We start from the raw sequence: 21,488 nt of genomic DNA, 5'->3' as shown, positions 1-21,488 counted from the left end.
CAGAGGGATAGGCCAACGAGTCATATGGTTGGCTTCTTAGCGTTCATAGCAATGGTTATCAACTGTACTGCAGAGATGGAATGTAAATCACAGAATATAGATGTTGTGGTGGCAGCCGCAGTGAAGTATTTGGGTATACAAGATCTGATTTCATTCCAGAAGAGTTACAGGGTGTGTTGAGGGGTGGTGTTCCGCCCTCCGAGCCCATTGGCATGGTGCAGGAGCAGATAGGATCACAGTAGTGGAATGGGGTAGTGGGTTTTTAATGAGTGTAGAGTTAGTTGGAATGGTATTTTTGGGGGGTATATATTTTTGGGGGGTATAGAACATCTATTTTATGTTTTTTCCATTTTGCAAGACAAAGTATAATGGGTATATATTATCATCCAGTTGGGGGCGGTAATGCCACATTTTTGATCCCAACCACCGTAAAAATCCAGAGGAGAAGAAGAAGAAGAAGTTCCGGGTAGGCGTGGACCATTCTTCAAAATAACGAAAGCGTTAGAACTGTGCTGTCAAGACGATAACCGTTGTATGTATTACTACAGGTATGTCTTTGCACGTTTGTACTTTCTAATATCGAAAGAACATGTCATAACATGTCGGTAACAAATCCGTAACAGAGGTTGTTATTTTTTTGTGTGTCAAACCGAGTGAGAGAAGAACGTGAACAAATATTTTACATGTCACATAGCTAGAGATTTGGGGTTTGTCTTTTTGAATGTACTGTACGTTATTTCAAGGTAATTTAATAAAGAATCAATTTAATTGAGATGTTATTGTTTTTTTGTTAAAAAAAGGCTCAGGAGCATGTAAAATGGCGGTGACCATTCTGTCTGTGTTTAGTGTTATGACACAGTAAAAACACCACATCAATCAAATTGTAGTCAGTCAAGAAAAACACCTGTGAAAATGTGTATCTTAGACGAAAATCTGTGCTTTTCTCCTAAACAACTGCCATTAACACAACTTTCTAATGATGATTGAGAAAAATGTAGGATATTCTGCCACCATTATTTTGTAAGGATTGATCATCTGAAATCAGAATAGAAATACCTTTTTATCAGTAAAATCACTGTGGAAGCCCAAAATATATTATAACCTATGTAATAATTGCATTGTTTGCACTATAATCTGTTAGTTCATATGCCTTGCTAGGTAACATTAGCATACTACAGTGCATTCGGAAAGTATTCAGACCCCTTTACTTTTCCCACATTTTATTACGTTACAGCCACACAATACCCCATAATAACAAAGCAAAAATAGTTTATCTTAAATATTAGTTAATTTATTTAATAAGGTTTATAAAAAACGTATTTACATAAATCAGACCTTGTACTCAGTACTTTGTTGAAACACCCTTGGCAGCGATTACAGCATTGAGTCTTCTTGGGTATGACGCTACAAGCTTGGCACATCTGTATTTGGGGAGTTTCTCCCCTTGTTCTCTGCAGATCCTCTCATCTCTGTCAGGTTGGATGTAGGGTGTGGCTGAACAGGTATTTTCAGGTCCCTCCAGAGATGTTAGATCGGGTTCAAATCTGGGTTCTGCTTTGGCCACTCAAGGACATTGAGACTTGCCCCGAAGCCACTCCTGCGTTGTGTTGGCTGTGTGCTTCGGGTCGTTGTCCTGTTGGAATGTAAACCGTCACCCTAATCTGAGGTCCAGAGTGCTCTGGAACAGGTTTTCATCAAGGATCTCGCTGTACTTTGCATTGTTCATATTTTCCTGACTAGTCTCCCAGTCCCTGCTGCTGAAAAATATGCCCACAGCATGATGCTTCACCGTAGGGATGGTGCCAGGTGTCCTCCAGATATGATGCCAGAACAGCTTCAATGCGCCTTGGCATAGATTCTACAAGTGTCTGGAACTTCCTGTGTGGAAGCACTTCATGCTTGCAATATACTTTGTATCCCTCATTTATTCAAAATGTTTCCTTTATTACATATAAAATGGACAGAGTTATCAAATCAAATCAAATTTATTTATATAGCCCTTCGTACATCAGCTGATATCTCAAAGTGCTGTACAGAAACCCAGCCTAAAACCCCAAACAGCAAGCAATGCAGGTGTAGAAGCTCCAGTTATTGCTGGAGTTGCAAAACAAAATGGAAAATAAAGTTGCGGATGAAGTTTGGAATGACACAATTTCATGCGTACAACATCTAAAGACCTGTATCACTATACTTAGAGCTTTGTAGTCTCTAAAAGGACCAATTTGGGTGTTTTTGTGCCGCCTTTGTTGATGTTTTTTCCGTGGCCCCATACTGCTACACAGCAGTATCGTCCAATTCACATGTTGTCATTCCTACTGCCTCTGATCTGGCAGACACACTAAACACCCTAAACACTCACTAAACACAAATGCATTTTTCAATGATATCTTAGTGTTGGAGTGTGCCCCCGGCTATCCGTAAATGAAATAAAACAACTGGAAAATCATGCCATCTGGTTTGTTTAAAGTTTCGCCTTTGCAGAAATCCCTGGTTGCAAAAATGTGAATAGTTCACCTAATTTCAGTTTGTGGCAAAACAAGCAGCCATTGTGTAGAGAATCATTGTACCATCTAAAAATAATGTATATTCAGTTGTTTGACGCTGGTGTACAGTACAAGACCGAAAGTAAAGGACTCAAAAACACAGAAATGGCGCACATAGAATGTATCTACTGCTTCTTAGACTTGCTTTCAATGAGACTGAAAGATCTATAACTCACAAATGAGCATTTGGTCGGGTTGCCCAATAAGTTACATATTGTTGCTTTGATATAAGGAATTTGATGTATAGCATTTACTTTTAGCCAGAAGAGGACTGGCCACCCCTCATAGTCTGGTTCCTTTCTAGGTTTCTTCCTAGGTTTTGGCCTTTCTAGGGAGTTTTTCCTAGCCAACGTGCTTCAACACCTGCATTGCTTGCTGTTTGGGGTTTTAGGCTGGGTTTCTGTACAGCACTTTGAGATATCAGCTGATGTTCGAAGGGCTATATAAATACATTTGATTTGACTCAAGAATGACAATTTACTTATTTTTCCACCACTGACGATGTGGTTTTTGAGAGTGAAAATATACAATGAAGACACGGTTATTCAGTAAAATAGTACATAGTACTGCCTAAAACAAACTGCAACCTTGTACTAAATGTTTTTTTGAGTCAGTTATGCATTTATATTAATTTATTTAATCTACTATAGGTTACATGTATTTACTTTGTCATTTAAAGTGTGCACTTTGTCTAATGTAAATGAATGCATGTTTTGTTGTCAATGTTTAGCTGCCTGATCTATTGAAATTAGATAAGTGAATAAGAAGTGTTTGGTTCTAAATAAACAGTGTAAAAAACTAACAGACAACTAGTCAAAGCTCCAAACAAATATATTCACCCACTGGGTCAAACAGCTGCATAAGACAAACATGTTTACACAAACTCCTTGCCCATCTAGACAGACATGTTTACACAAACTCCTTGCCCATCTAGACAGACATGTTTACACAAACTCCTTGCCCATCTAGACAGACATGTTTACACAAACTCCTTGCCCATCTAGACAGACATGTTTACACAAACTCCTTGCCCATCTAGACAAACATGTTTACACAAACTCCTTGCCCATCTAGACAGACATGTTTACACAAACTCCTTGCCCATCTAGACAGACATGTTTACACAAACTCCTTGCCCATCTAGACAAACATGTTTACACAAACTCCTTGCCCATCTAGACAGACATGTTTACACAAACTCCTTGCCCATCTAGACATACATGTTTACACAAACTCCTTGCCCATCTAGACAGACAACTCATCTCTGTTGCAAGGCAGAAACTTAAGTGGTTCCTCTCATTGGTGTAGTCATGGCCCTGCCTCCTATGTGTGTATGTCATAGGAGTGTTCCTTCATCTGACCTGACCTCGGCCCACATTCCTCACTCCTCCCTAATCCACGGCTATACAACCTTATCAGTGACTGAAACCAGACCGTTGCCCTTCTCCTCTCCATATCATACATGAGATTTAACCATAACATGTTCTGACAGAATGTAAACCTTCTGCACTCCCCTTTCTCCCTCAGTACATTTGCATACACCCAGTTCTAATATGTAAATATGAATGAGGATATTTCAAGTTAGAACCCAAGAGAATAAATATAATATATTTTTAGAGAATAGAGAAAGCGCTAGAACTGTCAAGTCAATAACTTTGTGTCTGTTTCTCTTTATTACTACAGCCCGACTCAGATTAAGTCCGAGGCCAGTAACATCAACAGTGAGGACAAACCCAGCCTGCCTCTCTCCTTTCACACTGAGTCCAAACGTACAGTCACTGGGTCCTGATTTTGACAGTTGAGCCCAGTTTGCACTGCAGGATCCAGAGATGGCATCAGTGAAGCTGGAAGACTGCAGTCAAACGCTAGATCTGGATGTCAACATTAAAGATGAAGAGGAGGAGGAGAAGATTGGGAAATCTGTTTCTCATGGTAAGAGCAGGTTCTGTCTATAAGTTATCTTCAGAAGTTAGACCTCCACAAGTTATGACCCAGTCTGTTGCTAGGTTGAATTCTATAATTCAACATCACACATCCCTGAACAACTGGTCTATCTGGAGTGATCAGAGAGTAGACTAAAGAAGTGAAGTAGACAAACTGACAGTGTTTTGAAGTTGTATGTAATGAGTCTGTGTAGTTACTAGGCTTGGGTGGTATACTGTATACCAGGGTATTTGGAAAACGCCACGGGATGGTTTTTCAATATCGTTGAAACTATTTATTTGATTAAAAAAAAAAGCTCATATTTGTATAAAGGCTCCAAGGTCACCCTTGGAGCTTTTTTCCTCGCTAGGTTTCTGTCTAGGTTCCTCCCTTCTAGGGCGTTTTTCCTAGAAACTGAGCTTCTACATCTGCGTTGCTTGCTGTTTGGGGTCTTAGGCTGGGTTCCTGTGAAGGACTTTGTGACAACTGCTGATGTAAAAAAGGGCTTCTTAAAATACATTTGATTGATATGTACAGTTGAAGTTGGAAGTTTACATACACCTTAGCCAAATACATTTAAACTCAGTTTTTCACAATTCCTGACAATTAATCCTAGTACAAATTCCCTGTCTTAGTTCAGTTAGGATCACCACTTTATTTTAAGAATGTGAAATGTCAGAATAGTAGTAGAGAGAATGATTTATTTCAGCTATTATTTCTTTCATCACATTCCCAGTGGGTCAGAAGTTTACATACACTCAACTAGTATTTGATAGCATTGCCTTTAAATTGTTTAACTTGGGTCAAATGTTTCAGGTAGCCTTCCACAAGCTTCCCACAATAAGTTGTGTGAATTTTGGCCCATTCCTCCTGACAGAACTGGTGTAACTGAGTCAGGTTTGTAGGCCTTGCTCGCACATGCTTTTTCAGTTCTGCCCACACATTTTCTATGGGATTGAGGTCAGGGCTTTGTGATGGCCACTCCAATACCTTGACTTTGTTGTCCTTAAGCCATTTTGCCACAACTTTGGAAGTATGCTTGGGGTCATTGTCCATTTGGAAGACCCATTTGCGACCAAGCTTTAACTGATGTCTTGAGATGTTGCTTCAATATATCCACATAATTTTCAATTCCTCATGATGCCATCTATTTTGTTAAGTGCATGAGTCCCTCCTGCAGCAAAGCCCCCCCACAACATGATGCTGCCACCCCCGTGCTTCACGGTTGGGATGGTGTTCTTCGGCTTGCAAGCCTCCCCCGTTTTCCTCCAAACATAACAATGGTCATTATGGCCAAACAGTTCCATTTTTGTTTCATCAGACCAGAGGACATTTCTCCAAAAAGTATGATCTGCTTCTCACTTGCTGAGCGGCCTTTCAGGTTATGTCGATATAGGACTCGTTTTACTGTGGATATAGATACTTTTGTACCCGTTTCCTCCAGCATCCTCACAAGGTCCTTTGCTGTTGTTCTGGGATTGATTTATACTTTTCACACCAAAGTACATTCATCTCTAGGAGACAAAACGCATCTCCTTCCTGAGCGGTATGACGGCTGCCTGGTCCCATGGTGTTTATACATGTGTACTATTGTTTGTACAGATGAATGTGGTACCTTCAGGCGTTTTGAAATTGCTCCCAACATTGCTCCCAAGATTGAACCAGACTTGTGGAGGTCTACAATTTTTTTTTCTGAGGTTTGGCTGATTTCTTTTGATTTTCCTATGATGTCAAGCAAAGAGGCATTGAGTTTGCAGGTAGGCCTTGAAATTCATCCACAGGTACACCTGTCAATTAGCCTACCAGAAGCTTCTAAAGTCATGAAGCTTCTAAATTTTCCAAGCTGTTTAAAGACACAGTCAATCCACAGATATGTAGCATGGACTCTAGGGCTGACACCATTTAGTAGATTATTTGGTCGATAGGCTGTTGGTCCACCAAGATTTCTTTAGTCAAGCAGTAGCAAATATCAACAAAAAAAAATCATGGTGTACAAGACACCTGTTTGATTCACGCCTGTCTGAATGGACTAATGGACTACAGTTACTGCTTGTGTTTCCTGTTTGACTGTTTGTTTAATAGCATACTGATTCCATGAGCACCGAGCCTCACGCAACCACATGTTGGATAAACAATTTCACTAATTTGTCTGTTTAAATAAAGGCTTTACTTTCTCTCTCTGTTTAAATAGCCCCTTTGGTATTATTTATGATTCATGTAGTGTCCGATAATAATAATAATAATAATACCCCTCCCTTTTCTTGATCTTTCTTGATTATTACTATTATTATGACCATCATTATGATAATAGGTAATGCCGTTATCATTAGTAGGCTTAGTATAATAATCTTGTATAAGTCTTTGGCCTGAATGTCAAGCGTCACGTCTGGAGGAAACCTGGCACCATCCTTACGGTGAAGCATGGTGGTGGCAGAATCATGCTGTAGGGCTGTTTTTCTGCACCATGGACTGGGAGACTAGTCAGGATCGATGGAAAGATGAACAGAGTAATGAACAGAGAGCTCCTTGGTGAGAACCTGCTCAGGACCTCTGACTGGGGAGAAGGTTCACCTTCCAACAGGACAACGACCCTAAGCATACAGTCAAGACAACACAGGAGTGGCTTCGGGACAAGTCTCTCAATGTCCTTGAGTTGCCCAGACAGAGCACGGATTTTAACCCGATCAAAAATCTCTGGAGAGACCTGAAAATAGCTGTCCAACCTGACAGAGCTTGGGAGGATCTGCAAAGAAGAATGGGAGAAACTCCCCAAATACAGGTGTGCTTCCGAAGAAGACTTGAGGCTGTTATAGCTGTCAAAGGTGCTTCAACAAAGTACTGAGTTAAGCGTCTGAATTAGTGACTGCATCTCAGTGCAAGAGTCGTAACAACATTCCCTGGTTCGAATCCAGGCTGTATCACATCCGGCTGCGCACAATTGGTCTTGTGTTGTCTGGGCAGTCATTGTAAATAAGAATTTGTTCTTAATTGACTTGCCTAGTTATATAATGGTTTTACACACACACACACACACACACTGACCAAAATGTTATTTTATTGGCATTTAAGTATGTCCCCATTACCAGTAAAACATCATCAAAACCTATTTCTTTCACTTACTTGCTGTGCTGTTTCATTCGCAACCAAGATTTCTATGGAACGCCGTTTGGGTTTTTGCGTGTCAAATAAGATACACATCAAATAACACTATTTGATGTGTCAAATTATCTTGTTGACCAATCAGGACCTGAATATGACTCCACATCACAATAATTTTACACATTCATAAATGTTTTACATAGTGTAATCAATGTGTAATAACTATCACTCGTATTTCATATGTCACAACGATTCATCGATAGGTATGCTGATAGCTATGATGCTGGTAAAGTTGTCTCGCGCAGGTACAGTGCTGGTCAGAAAAAAAAGCCAGCTAGCTCATGGATGCAAACAATGTTCTTCCCCAAAAACATAGCAAAATGACATCTGTTTCAGTAGCTAAAGTTAGCTAGTTAACTATATAGCTAGGTGTCATCTAAAATAACCCTAATTTATAAGACTGTTCTTATTTGATTAATGGTGGTTGGACCCATCTATGTGTAGCTAGCCACAATAAGGATTAGCCACAAAGTGGACTTTGCGGTTAGCCTTCAAAATAAAGGTATGGCATAATTCTACTATTTGTATTAATTTGCATCACTGTCAATGACATACTTTTATTTTGTAGGCAAACCGCAAAGTTCACTATTGTGCCTAATCCTTATTGTGGCTAGCTTCACAACACATAACCCGGTCAGGGTCGAGCCTCACTAGCTAGCTGGCTGCTTATAACGTTAGCTTTGGGCAACAGGGTTAAGTAGCTGGCTAGCTATTTATTTTCATGAACTGAAGTTCAATTTAATAGGCGAACCACAAGTGACAACCTAGCTAATACCTAGCTAGAATTCCTAAATTATTGCTAAGAATAATGAAAAGGACTGCAGTTTCTACTGGTCATTGTTTTCAGGCTGGTTGTATTGGTGCTAACTAGGTACCAAGCTAAAGCTAGCTAGCTACCCCAGAAGAACAAATTATGCTTTATTACCAACGCGGTAATAAACACATCGTTCGTTCGTGGCCGGTGTTTGCTTGTTAGCGGTGTTTGCTTGTTAGACTTTTTTGTACAGCTTTGACAGTGCTACTGTATCATTTTTGACACGTAAAGACTCAAATGGCGTTCCATAGTATGTATGTTGAGAAGTTAATAGCAGTGACTATTCCTGTGTAACTCCGGTAGTGCAGCATCCTGAAAAATAGCGCACTTGGTAATGTGTACCGGTGCTCGACCAGTCGGCGAAAGCCAACATCACCCACTACAGAGAACAATTGATTGTCAAGGGCAATGAATTCCATTATCTTGGCTTTAATGGATTTAGCCATTAAGTTGTCTCACTGAAATGTTCTTACTCTTTCAAATGACTGCTCGACTTGTTGACGGCTCGATCCACACAGCAGACATTGAATGGGCTAGGTTAGGAATGCTGTGTCGCATGTGTAGCTTCATTTTACGTGGCGTCATTATGTAGGTATGCACGGTAGCTTCATTTTACGTGGCGTCATTACGTAGGTATGCACGGTAGCTTCATTTTACGTGGCGTCATTACGTAGGTATGCACGGTAGCTTCATTTTACGTGGCATCATTACGTAGGTATGCACGGTAGCTTTGACATTGCTTTTTAACATCGGCGTTAAACTACACATCAGGCCGATACTGATGTTGGCATTTTTCGCTAATATCGACAGATTCCGATATGTTCACCGATTATATCGTGCATCCCTAGTCTGAATACTTATATAAATGTGATGTTTCTGTTTTTTATTATTAATACATTTCTAAAAAAAACTGTTTTTGCTTTGTCATGGGGTAATATGTGTAGATTGATGAGAAATAACATACAATGTAATCCATTTTAGATTAAATAACATACAATGTAATCCATTTTAGATTAAGGCTGTTACGTAACAAAATGTGGAAAAAGTCTAAGAGTCTGAATAATTAACCGAATGCACTGGAGAAATACATGTTTAAACATTTTTGACCAATTGATTAGTTGATAGAACAAACTACTCTTGGTTAACCACATATTTTTGTTGTTGTTGGGGACAGCCCTATTGGACTCTACAAGGTGTCGAAAGCGTTGTACAGGGAGGCTGGCCCATGTTGACTCAAATGCTTCCCACAGTTGTGTTAAGTTGGTTGGATGTCCTTTGGGTGGTGGACCATTCTTGATACATAAGTTAAACTGTTCAGCGTCAACCTAGCAGCATTGGAGGTCTTGACACAAACCGGGGTGCCTGGCACCTACTACCATACCCCATTCAATGGCACTTAAATCTTTTGTCTTGCCCATTCACCCTCTGAATTGCACACATACACAATCCATGTCTCAGCTGTTTCAAGACTTAAAAATCCTTATTTAACCTGTCCCTTCATCTACACTGATTTTAAAGCGGATTTAACAAGTGATATCAATAAGGGATCATAACTTGCACCTGGTCAGTCTATGTCATGGAATGAGCAGGTGTTCTTAATGTTTTTCTCATTCTGCGTATGTCACAAAAACTTGACTTTTTTTTCCTGATGCTGTTCACACAGGTGACGTTGAGACATTCTCTACATCCAGAAAGCAGCAGGAAGATCACAGAGCTAAGACGTCTCACCACTGCCCACATTGTGAGGAGATTTTCCCAATGCTATCAAAGCTAAAAATACACCTGAAAATACACACAGGAGAGAATCTGTATTCCTGCACTGACTGTGGGAAGAGCTTCACAACATCAAGGGCTCTGACAGTTCATCAGAGATGGCACACGGGATTGAAGTCTTTCCCCTGCTCTGACTGTGAAAAGAGTTTCTCCCGATTGGATAAGTTAAATAGGCACCAACTAATACACACAGGAGAAAAGTCTTACTTCTGCTCTGACTGTGGGAATTGTTTCGCCCAATTTAATACCTTAAAATCTCACCAGCGTATGCACACAGGAGAGAAGCCTTACTCCTGCTCTGACTGTGGGAAGAGTTTCTCTCAACTGGGAAGCTTACAAACACACCAGCGTATTCATACGGGAGAGAAGCCTTACTCCTGTTCTGACTGTGGGAAGAGCTTTAGAACATCAGGGGCTCTGACAGTTCATCAGAGCGTGCACACTGGAGAGAAGCCTTACTCCTGCTCTGACTGTGGGTGCAGATTCTCTCAACGGAGAAACTTAAAAAACCACCAACATATACACACAGGAGAGAAGCCTTACTCTTGCTCTGACTGTGTAAAATGCTTCACAACATCATATGAGCTAACAGTTCACCGGAGAACACACACAGGAGAGAATCCTTACTTCTGCTCTGACTGTGGGAAGAGTTTCTCCCTATTGGATACCTTAATCAAACATGAACGTATACATACAGGAGAAAAGCCTTACTCCTGCTCTGACTGTGGGAAGAGTTTCTCTCAACAGAGTAACTTAAAAAGACACCAACGTTCACATACAGGAGAAAAGCCTTACTCCTGCTCAGACTGTGAAAAGAGTTTTTCCCAATTGGATAAGTTAAATAGTCACAAGCGAATACATACAGGAGAGAAGCCTTACTCGTGCTCTGACTGTGGGCAAAATTTCTCTCAACACAGCAGCTTAAAGAAACACCAACGTATACACACAGGAGAAAAGCCTTACTTCTGCTCTGACTGTGGAAAATGCTTCACAACATCATCTGAGCTAACAGTTCACCAGCGAACACACACAGGAGAGAAGCCTTACTTCTGCTCTGACTGTGGAAAATGCTTCAAAACATCATCTGAGGTAACAGTTCACCAGAGAACGCACACAGGAGAAAAGCCTTACTCCTGCGCTGAATGTGGGAAGAGTTTCTCTCAACAGAGCAACTTAAAAAAACACCAATGTTTACATGCAGGAGAAAAGCCTCACTTCTGCTCTGACTGTGGGAATTGTTTTACCCAATTATATACCTTAACATGTCACAAGCGTATACATACAGGAGAGAAGCCTTACTCCTGCTCTGACTGTGGGAAAAAATTCTCTCAACACAGCAGCTTAAAGAAACACCAACGTATACATAAAGGAGAAAAGCCTCATCAGTTCTCTCAGACCAGCTAAGATTAAAGTCCATCACTTAATTCTCATGTCATAAAGTAAGTGGTAACACTGAATTGGATCCTATTGTTTCTCACTGTGAGAACTGTGCAGAGGAAATGGAGAATGTTAGCCTCTCTTTACTAATCAGTGGACACCTTGTCAGTTTTGGTGTGTTTTGTTAGCTTCTACTGTAAAGATATTGAGATGACCTTGGATTTGTCCTTAAGGTTGAATAACCTCTGCGGTTTCTCTTGTTGAAAATACGGAGTCTGACGGTTGACCTGGTGGTACTGCTTCCCTCTGCAGTTCTCTGTGGGAATAAGCTAGTAGACACAACATGTATCAGATAGAGATGGTGTGAGGATCAGTTTTCACCTTTTGTTTGGGTGGATATATATTTTTTGACTACTAAGGGACTGTAAGGTATTTATAATAAGGGATACCTGGAGAAAATCATATCTCTCTGAAATGGAAATGGATGGCCCTCCCTTCAGTTAAATATATTTTTACCCGACCCTCCCTGAACACTTGACAACAACAAAAACAAGTGACCCTTGTCGTGGACATTTCCTTAATTACCAACTGATGAGAGAGCAAATCACACATGAGTCAGAGTTATGCTTAATCTTCACCTTTAATAATAATTAAGCTTTTGCAATAGCATTTTGACTTTCAACAGTTCACTATCTCTAATGAAAAGTTGAGAGTGCCCAACATAATGGCAAATGGGTTCCTTTATAGCAAAGATCCACCCCCTCCTAGACGACATGACAAAACACAGGTCTTAGGAACTTACACAAAGAAAGACTTTACTTCAGAGAGGAGTATCCCCTAGTCAGACAGAGTTGGCTATAAATTATCGTTCAGTTTGGTCTCCTAAACAAAGCTCTTATCTCGTCCTTGGTACAAAATGCTACCAAGACATTACCCCCACCCTATGATATATATCAAATTGAGATTCCAATTCTAAATACAACCAATCCTGGACAAACTCACGGAGAGGAGAGTGACCCTATAGGTCAACAAAGAGGGAGCATAGAATGATTCCAGACACTGCCATCCTCCTTTCCCCGATGGGAAAAGTAGGGAGTGACTGGCACACAGACACAGTGGAGCAAAAGAGCAAAAGATATGTTTACACATGATGACCCCTTGACCTCTCCCCTCTCTGCAGCCCATGCAACTTAATCTTGACATAGAACAGATAACTGCCAATGGCCACCACTATAGTACAACAAAATACATTCTTATGAGAAATAACTCATAAGCATATCATGAATATAAAACATCTTATCTATGTTACCCAACTAATTCTGATTATTCCCCAACACCCTCCACTATACTCAAAATAATAATTTAAATATGAAGTGGATTGCAGAGAACATGCCTACTGTTTACCCTCACTCCTTGGACAGACCAGAGTCTTAGATATGCCGTTTTAGAAACTGTTCTTCGTTTTGTAAGCGTTACATGGCAAAGTAGCCAGAAGGTTGTGGTTTCGCAGAACACCGTGAATAAGGGTAGGGGTGAACATACAGGTCCCTCCACTAATATTGGGACACTTGGTAAATATGAGCAAAACGGGCTGAGAAAAAAATGTGTTTGCTGTTTATCCTCTTGGTGTTTCATTCAAAATATTTACAAAAATCAAACCTTTGAATTAAAGTAAAATGATTGAAAAAAATACATGTAAAATAAATGTTTTTCTTCAAAACATGTGTTGCAATCGTTAAGAAATGTAAAGTTACCGGAGATGTTAACAATGGGCCTGGAAGAGGACGTGTCTATATTGACCCCACGCACAGTGAGGAGGATGGTTCCAGTGGCAAAAACATCTCCAAGGATCACAGCTGGAGAATTACAGACGTTAGTTGGGTCTTGGGGTCAGAAAGTCTCCAAAACTACGATCAGACGCCACCTACATAACCACAAGTTGTTTGGGAGGGTTGCCATAAAAACGCCATTTGATGTTGTGGGGCTGTTTTTCTTCCAAAGGCCCTGGACCACTTGTGAGGATACATGGTATCATGAACTCCATCAAGTACCAGCAGATAATGATCCAAAGTACACCTCAAAATTAACACAAAAAATGGTTTACTGACCACATAATCAAGGTTTTGCCATGGCCATCCCAGTCCCCTGACCTGAACCCCATAGAAAACCTGTGGGATGAGCTGAAGAGGAGAATCCACAAGTGTGGACCTCGGAATCTGAAGTATCTGGAGAGATTCTGTATGGAGGAATGGACTCAGATCCCTTGCCATGTGTTCTCCAACCTCATTATAGGAGAAGACTCAGAGCTGTTATCTTGGCAAAGGAAGGTTGCACAAAGTATTGAATTGAAGGGGTGTCAATAATTGTGGCACACACACTATCGTTGTAAAAGTTTGGGGTCACCTAGAAACGTCCTTGTTTTTGGAAGAAAAGCACATTTATTGCCCATTTAAAATAACATCAAATTGCCTACCTCTTATTTCTTAAATTAGAAGATATATTCTCCAACACAAAGCGCTCTTGTTGTTAGTAGCCTAAAGCCATTTTCATTTGAAAACCGTTTAACTGAATTAGACCTTCTCGAATTAGTCTACTTTCAGCACTCATCCGTTGTCCATCTGTAATGTAAATTACTCTAATATGGCTTATGGAGATCAATAACTCTAAAGAAATAGCTTCATTATATGCAATGAAACATATTGTTTTAATTCAAATCGATTATAGCCGTAGCTCTAGTTTTCCTCGTCTTCAGGTTCCCCCTCTCCAACTGAACAGGACATCAGTAGGCCTAGTCCGCACACAGATTTTTTATTTTTTTCAAATCAAATGTTATTTGTCACATGCGCTGAATACAACAGTGAAATGCTTACTTACAAGCCCTTAACCAACAATGCAGTTTTAAGAAAGTGCCACCGTACACAGCACAGTCATTGGTAGGTAGCACTGAAGGGTTTACCTCAGCAGGAACAGGGCAACAGATTACATTTTTATTTTATTTAACTAGGCAAGTCAGTTAAATAGCATGCTCTAGAGGTAATGTATGTTATTGCTGTATAAGTGAGTTAGCATGTTTTAGATGTAATGTATGTTATTGCTGTATAAGTGAGTTAGCTAGCATGCTATAGAGGCAATGTATGGTATTGCTGTATAAGTGAGTTAGCTAGCATGTTTTATTTGTAATGTATGTTATTGCTTTATAAGTGAGTTAGCTAGCATGCTATAAATGTAATGGAATTGCTCTATAAGTGAGTTAACTAGCATACTATAAATGTAATGTATGTTATTGCTGTATAAGTGAGTTAACTAGCATGCTCTACAGGCAATGTATGGTATTGCTATATAAGTGAGTTAGCTAGCATGCTCTACAGGCAATGTATGGTATTGCTATATAAGTGAGTTAGCTAGCATGCGCTAGATGTAATGGCCGCATTAGCTAATACACCGTTGTTGTTACAGATTCATGCTATCGACAGCCATCAACATCATTGAGCCCTGCACATCTATGTAAGAGTGGCAGGTAGCCTAGCGGTTAGAGCATTGGGCCAGTGAAACCAAAAGTGAAAAATCTGTCGAAGTGCCCTTGAGCAAGGCACTTAAGAACAAATTATTATTTAAAACCCAGACGACCCTGGGCCAATTGTGCGCCACCCTATGGGACTCCCAATCACAGCCGGATGTGATGCAGCCTGGATTGGGAACGCCTATCCATTGCAGTGTAGCCTAGTTTGATATATACACTACTCAAAAAAATAAAGGGAACACTAAAATAACACATCCTAGATCTGAATGAATGAAATATTCTTATTAAATACTTTTTTCTTTACATAGTTGAATGTGCTGACAACAGAATCACGCAAAAATTATCAATGGAAATCAAATTTATCAACCCATGGAGGTCTGGATTTGGAGTCACACTCAAAATTAAAGTGGAAAACCATACTACAGGCTGATCCAACTTTGGTGTAATGTCCTTAAAACAAGTCCAAATGAGGCTCAGTAGTGTGTGTGGCATCCACGTGCCTGTATGACCTCCCTACAATGCCTGGGCATGCTCCTGATGAGGTGGCGGATGGTCTCCTGAGGGATCTCCTCCCAGACCTGGACTAAAGCATCTGCCAACTCCTGGACAGTCTGTGGTGCAACGTGGCGTTGGTGGATGGAGCGAGACATGATGTCCCAGATGTGCTCAATTGGATTCAGGTCTGGGGAACGGGCGGGCCAGTCCATAGCATCAATGCCTTCCTCTTGCAGGAACTGCTGACACACTCCAGCCACATGAGGTCTAGCATTGTCTTGCATTCTTACTGGTTGGTAGGTGATCAAATACGTATGTCATGCAATAAAATGCAAATTAATTACTTAATCATACAATGTGATTTTCTGGATTTTTGTTTTAGATTCCGTCTCACAGTTGAAGTGTACCTATGATAAAAATTACAGACCTCTACATGCTTTGTAAGAAGGAAAACCTGCAAAATCGTCAGTGTATCAAATACTTGTTCTCCCCACTGTAATAATAGCACGTAGTGTTATTGAGCACGGCTGTTGTTTTATATGTATAGGAGGTAGCGGTCTATAGCATTTATGGGAATTGTTTATGGTCTGGGACCACTGTACCATAGTCTCTGGGAGGCTGGAGAACCGTTGAAGATACATATGGTGCATAGGATGCACATGGTGTGGATGTGAATACATAAGTACTGTATAGAAGTTATGTAGGGAAAAGTGAATGTGAATTTCCTGCATAGCAGGACATGCAAACTTGTGTATTTTAGGTTTAAAAAAGCTTCTAAAGTTAGTAATTTCCACTTTAAAATGTCAGACTTGATTTGCCCTGACGAAAAATGGATCAACCCCTACAAAAAATGTCCATTCATTATAATCCACATTTCCTGTTGCTGCAGGATTATGTTCCTACTGTAGCAAACTGGCTCAAATTAAGACCCTTCACCTGTTTAAAGCGAAGGATGTGTACAAAAAAAACTGACTGCTGGAAAATCTTGGAAGTGTATGGGTGAAGTGGACCGTGGGACTCATTAGAATTTCCTGTCTTTGTCAGATTTTGATCTCATTTAAAACATTGTTTTTGTGTTTAATGTTAATGGTTTTTACATCAAAAGCTGATTTACATTACACAACATTTCCACATGTAAAAAGCTGTTAATAAGGTGTGTCATCTATCTGAAGTAAAAGTACACAATAATGACAAATGGAAATAGAAATAAAGTAGTTATTAGTATTTATTCAATATTACTGTGAAATACTAACAGCTGATTTTCCAGAGGGAAGCGAAAAACCAGAAACCCATTTAAGCCAATATGGGATAAACTGGAAAATTATTCCCTGATCTCTTTTAACAAGACAATCGAACAAGCTCCTGGAAAATACAACAATCTTCAACATAAACTTTGTAAGTTACTTTAAAGTTTATTGAAGACACTCCTAGTACTAAAATACTGTACCTGTCAGCAAAAGTGAGTTATCAAAAAATACATAATTTACAGCCAAATCATCAGACATAGGAAACTGTTGTACATATAAATCAGGGGTGGCCAAAATGGTTGTGCAGGCTTTTTTCTCCAGCCCAGTTCTACCACACCTGATTTGACTATTCAAGGTTCTGATAAGCGGCTGACTAGAGGTATGGTGTGTTGTAGAACAGTCAGAAGTTACACATATCACAGTTGGGATGCAGCAGAGTGCTTCCTCTGAAGTTATATGACTGTGTTTACACAGGCAGTCTAAGACCCCAAATCTGATTTCCTTTCTATATCCAATCTTTTTTTCAGACCCATATCAGATTTCGGCATTCACACTCAGAAGTAGCACACAAATGCAATTCTCATTTCCTGTCACTGTTCCTTTACATTTTGGGGTGGTGGTCATGGTAACATCACGTGCCAACAACAAAAAAATCTGAGCGTTCAGACAGAGGTCACATATGGAGGATGGGGTTTGTATCAGGATTCTGCTCCACATATGGAGGTTTTATAAATAGGAAATCAAAAGATCAGATTCAATGTGTTTTTTTGCTATTTACACATTAGGGAAAATAACAGATGGGTATCATATATGGAAATAACTGTCAAAAAATCTGAATTGGGCTGCAATAAAGCGGCATTTACACAGGCAGCCCAATTCAGATATTGGTTTTTGGATTGGGCAAAGGATCAGAATGGGGGTGCATGTGTAGACGATGAAAGCCAACCATGTTTACCTCATCCACCCCAGGAACTCACAAATTTAGAACATGGTGTATGTAATCTGCTGGATGTAATCTGCTGGATGTAATCTGCTGAATGTAATCTGCTGAATGTAATCTACTGGATGTAATCTACTGGATGTAATCTGCTGGATGTAATCTACTGGATGTAATCTACTGGATGTAATCTGCTGGATGTAATCTACTGGATGTAATCTGCTGAATGTAATCTGCTGAATGTAATCTGCTGAATGTAATCTGCTGAATGTAATCTACTGGATGTAATCTACTGGATGTAATCTACTGGATGTAATCTGCTGAATGTAATCTGCTGGATGTAATCTGCTGAATGTAATCTGCTGAATGTAATCTACTGGATGTAATCTACTGGATGTAATCTGCTGGATGTAATCTACTGGATGTAATCTGCTGAATGTAATCTGCTGAATGTAATCTACTGGATGTAATCTACTGGATGTAATCTACTGGATGTAATCTGCTGAATGTAATCTGCTGGATGTAAACTTTCTATACTGCAGCTGCTTTCCATGCCAAACTGGAAGCGTCAATAGACGATGAAGTGTGACGCCTCCCACAACTAATAAATAAATACATATAAATAAATAAATAAATAACTCTGATTTACAGAGATGACCCAAGGTGAAGTGATTAATAATAATTAGGTGGGTGCTTATATTCGTCCTATTTCACACAGTATGTATTATAAGCTTGTCTGAATTGGAAATGTGTTTTTCTTCATATCCATGCTCCCCCTGAGACACCTGCCAGGGTTTGCCACTATCAACGGCGACCCTGGAGCAATTAGGGTTAACTGCCTTGCTCAAGTTCAAACTAGTGACCTTTTGGTTGCTGTCCCAGTGCTCTAACCACTAGGCTACCTGCCGTAGTAGTTCCTGTCCAGACGATGTCACTAGGTGTGGTGAGGGGCTCAGGCGTTCCAGGGGACATCATCTCAGCACCAGACCAAGGCACCTCAATCTGCAAGAGAAACAGAAACTGGTGCCAGTATAACGTTTCATAATATTTACTCTAACGACACTGAGGAGATCAAATAACCCCCCCCCCCTCCTTTCGATCACACACACCTACCTAACAGGGATCAGCACATTTCCAAGTCAGTTGCTCTGTGTTACAGCTGCCCTACATGCTTAGTAATAATAGATAATAAAACATTTGAAGTATTTTATTTGACTCTTACACTCAAAGCCAATAGGATAACAACTTTGTATTTTCTATGAATAAAGTGTTTGAATGATCCTCCTTGATTTGTTGTTGAAGTCCAATTTTTTCTATGGGGGAAGTTCCAGTTTCAGAGTCAAGTGCTTTTTTATGTAGATGCTAAATGAGAATGGAGCTCTTCAATGTCACTGTATTTTCATTGTCTACATTATTCTTGACATGGAGGATTCTTCTGATGTTACCTTGAGTTGATCTACTTTCTATAAAACCAGCTTCTTGTCAAAGCCTCTGCTCAAGTTGTAGAAGCTTTAACTTGAAACTCAGAAGTACAGACAGACAGAGACAGAGAGAGCCTGATAGACTGACAGACAGAGGGAGAGACAGAGACAAAGAAAGACTGACAGACAGACAGATACATATTTATATAAAGATAAGTAGGTAAGCTGAGCACCAGAGCAGACATTGTGCAGTAACTCTGCCTCAGACTTGAAGTAGTGCCACTCCTGTTCAACCAACACCATGCTCAGTAGTTTCTGAGAAAGAACAAAGAAGAATTGTCACATTTCAATTTGGTAAATTCAGAGATCTTTGTGGCGAATATTGTGTCTATACAGTCTACCATAAAGGTTTAATACAAAACCTCCCAATGGGCGTACAGTCATTGTGGAACCTTGGAACCACTGTGAAACATAGTTTGATGAAATGTTGGAATTTGCAATGCAACCTTCAAAAGGAATATGTGCAAATCGATTGTTTTTGAAACAGACAAAAACGTTCAAATATGATATTTTGTCCACATACACAACATTTAAGTAATATAATCATAATGAATCTAGTTACGGTAGTCCTTCTGATTTCAGGTCTATCAGGCTCTGTGCAAAAAAGAGAACTTTTAATGAAGTAATCTGAAAGAAGTCAAATCTCATATTCCACTGGAAGGTACAGCACATATTCCACTGGAAGATACAGCACATATTCCACTGGAAGGTACAGCACATATTCCACTGGAAGATACAGCACATATTCCACTGGAAGGTACAGCACATATTCCACTGGAAGGTACAGCACATATTCCACTGGAAGGTACAGCACATATTCCACTGGAAGGTACAGCACATATTCCACTGGAAGGTACAGCACATATTCCACTGGAAGGTACAGCACATATTCCACTGGAAGGTACAGCACATATTCCACTGGAAGGTACAGCACATATTCCACTGGAAGGTACAGCACATATTCCACTGGAATGTACAGCACATATTCCACTGGAAGGTACAGCACATATTCCACTGGAAGGTACAGCACATATTCCACTGGAAGGTACAGCACATATTCCACTGGAAGGTACAGCACATATTCCACTGGAATGTACAGCACATATTCCACTGGAAGGTACAGCACATATTCCACTGGAAGGTACAGCACATATTCCACTGGAAGGTACAGCACATATTCCACTGGAAGGTACAGCACATATTCCACTGGAAGGTACAGCACATATTCCACTGGAAGGTACAGCACATATTCCACTGGAAGGTACAGCACATATTCCACTGGAATGTACAGCACATATTCCACTGGAAGGTACAGCACATATTCCACTGGAAGGTACAGCACATATTCCACTGGAAGGTACAGCACATATTCCACTGGAAGGTACAGCACATATTCCACTGGAATGTACAGCACATATTCCACTGGAAGGTACAGCACATATTCCACTGGAAGGTACAGCACATATTCCACTGGAAGGTACAGCACATATTCCACTGGAAGGTACAGCACATATTCCACTGGAAGGTACAGCACATATTCCAGCATAACAGCATTCATGGTTTTAGGGAAAAACACATGGAAGTTTGACAATCAAGATCATAGTAAAACTTGTACTTTCTCTCAGACCCTGTATCTGAATAAAGACCCGATCTTCAATCACCCAGCTAAAGATTGAGGGTTTATGAAGGGTAAGTTTGGGTAATTTGTTATTTTCATACATTAAAGAGACAGAACGAACCAATCACTGACCCAGCTGTGGATGACATATATTGAAAGTGATCAGTACAATGGTATGATTCACAGGCATAGCATAAGAAGGCAAGTAAACAGGTTGACTATAACAATAAGTAAATAGGTTGACTATAACAATAAGTAAATAGGTTGACTATAACAATAAGTAAATAGGGTGACTATGTCTTGGCAATATAACAATAAGAATCACTGAGTTACCACTGATCCAGATATTGGAGACTTGATTGAGCTAGCCCACAAAGAATAAACACACACACGCACACACACACATACAGTATAAACACATGTGAACATGGTCATGATTGTGTATGTATTTACAAACCATGGCCTCCTTCACCAGCCAATGAGACTTAATCACGGACTGGAATCACCATAGAAACCTCAGTGGCACCACCAGAAGACACTACACACTTAACCTTGGTGTCTTTGTAAGGTAGACTGGACACCGTTGCAGTAGTTGTCACAG

General features: G+C 40.1%; 2 protein-coding genes across 3 annotated transcripts in view; one reads left to right on the top strand and one right to left on the bottom strand.

Moving 5' to 3' along the window:
• Nucleotides 1-21,488, bottom strand: part of LOC135573590 (OX-2 membrane glycoprotein-like) — a 48,522-nt gene that overhangs the window by 18,612 nt on the left and 8,422 nt on the right. The window contains exon 6 of one of the 2 annotated variants that reach the window (XM_065022860.1): nucleotides 16,812-19,524. The exons of the other annotated variant lie outside the window; for it this stretch is intronic. Within the exon in view, the coding sequence (XP_064878932.1) occupies nucleotides 19,515-19,524 (10 nt within the window). The 3' untranslated portion in view covers nucleotides 16,812-19,514. Of the gene's footprint in view, nucleotides 1-16,811; nucleotides 19,525-21,488 lie in introns of those variants that run through there. 2 annotated transcript variants of the gene reach the window in all.
• On the top strand, nucleotides 456-19,077 carry LOC115117145 (gastrula zinc finger protein XlCGF26.1-like). Its single transcript, XM_065022844.1, has 3 exons — nucleotides 456-548; nucleotides 4,227-4,475; nucleotides 10,103-19,077. Exons 2-3 carry the CDS (start codon nucleotides 4,373-4,375, stop codon nucleotides 11,614-11,616), a joined length of 1,617 nt encoding a protein of 538 aa, XP_064878916.1. The 5' UTR covers nucleotides 456-548; nucleotides 4,227-4,372; the 3' UTR covers nucleotides 11,617-19,077.

Source organism: Oncorhynchus nerka, linkage group LG2 (assembly GCF_034236695.1).
Source record: "Oncorhynchus nerka isolate Pitt River linkage group LG2, Oner_Uvic_2.0, whole genome shotgun sequence".
Taxonomy (NCBI): domain Eukaryota; kingdom Metazoa; phylum Chordata; class Actinopteri; order Salmoniformes; family Salmonidae; genus Oncorhynchus; species Oncorhynchus nerka.
Note: the sequence above shows the minus strand (reverse complement) of the source record. Positions and strands in the feature narration are given on the sequence as shown.

What these genes read in the sequence shown, in the direction of transcription:
- LOC115117145 (XM_065022844.1), top strand. Translation starts at nt 4,373, where the DNA reads ATGGCATCAGTGAAGCTGGAAGACTGCAGTCAAACGCTAGATCTGGAT. An exon ending in TGGGAAATCTGTTTCTCATG is followed by an intron (nt 4,476 to 10,102) that starts GTAAGAGCAGGT and finishes CTGTTCACACAG; the next exon opens with GTGACGTTGAGACATTCTCT.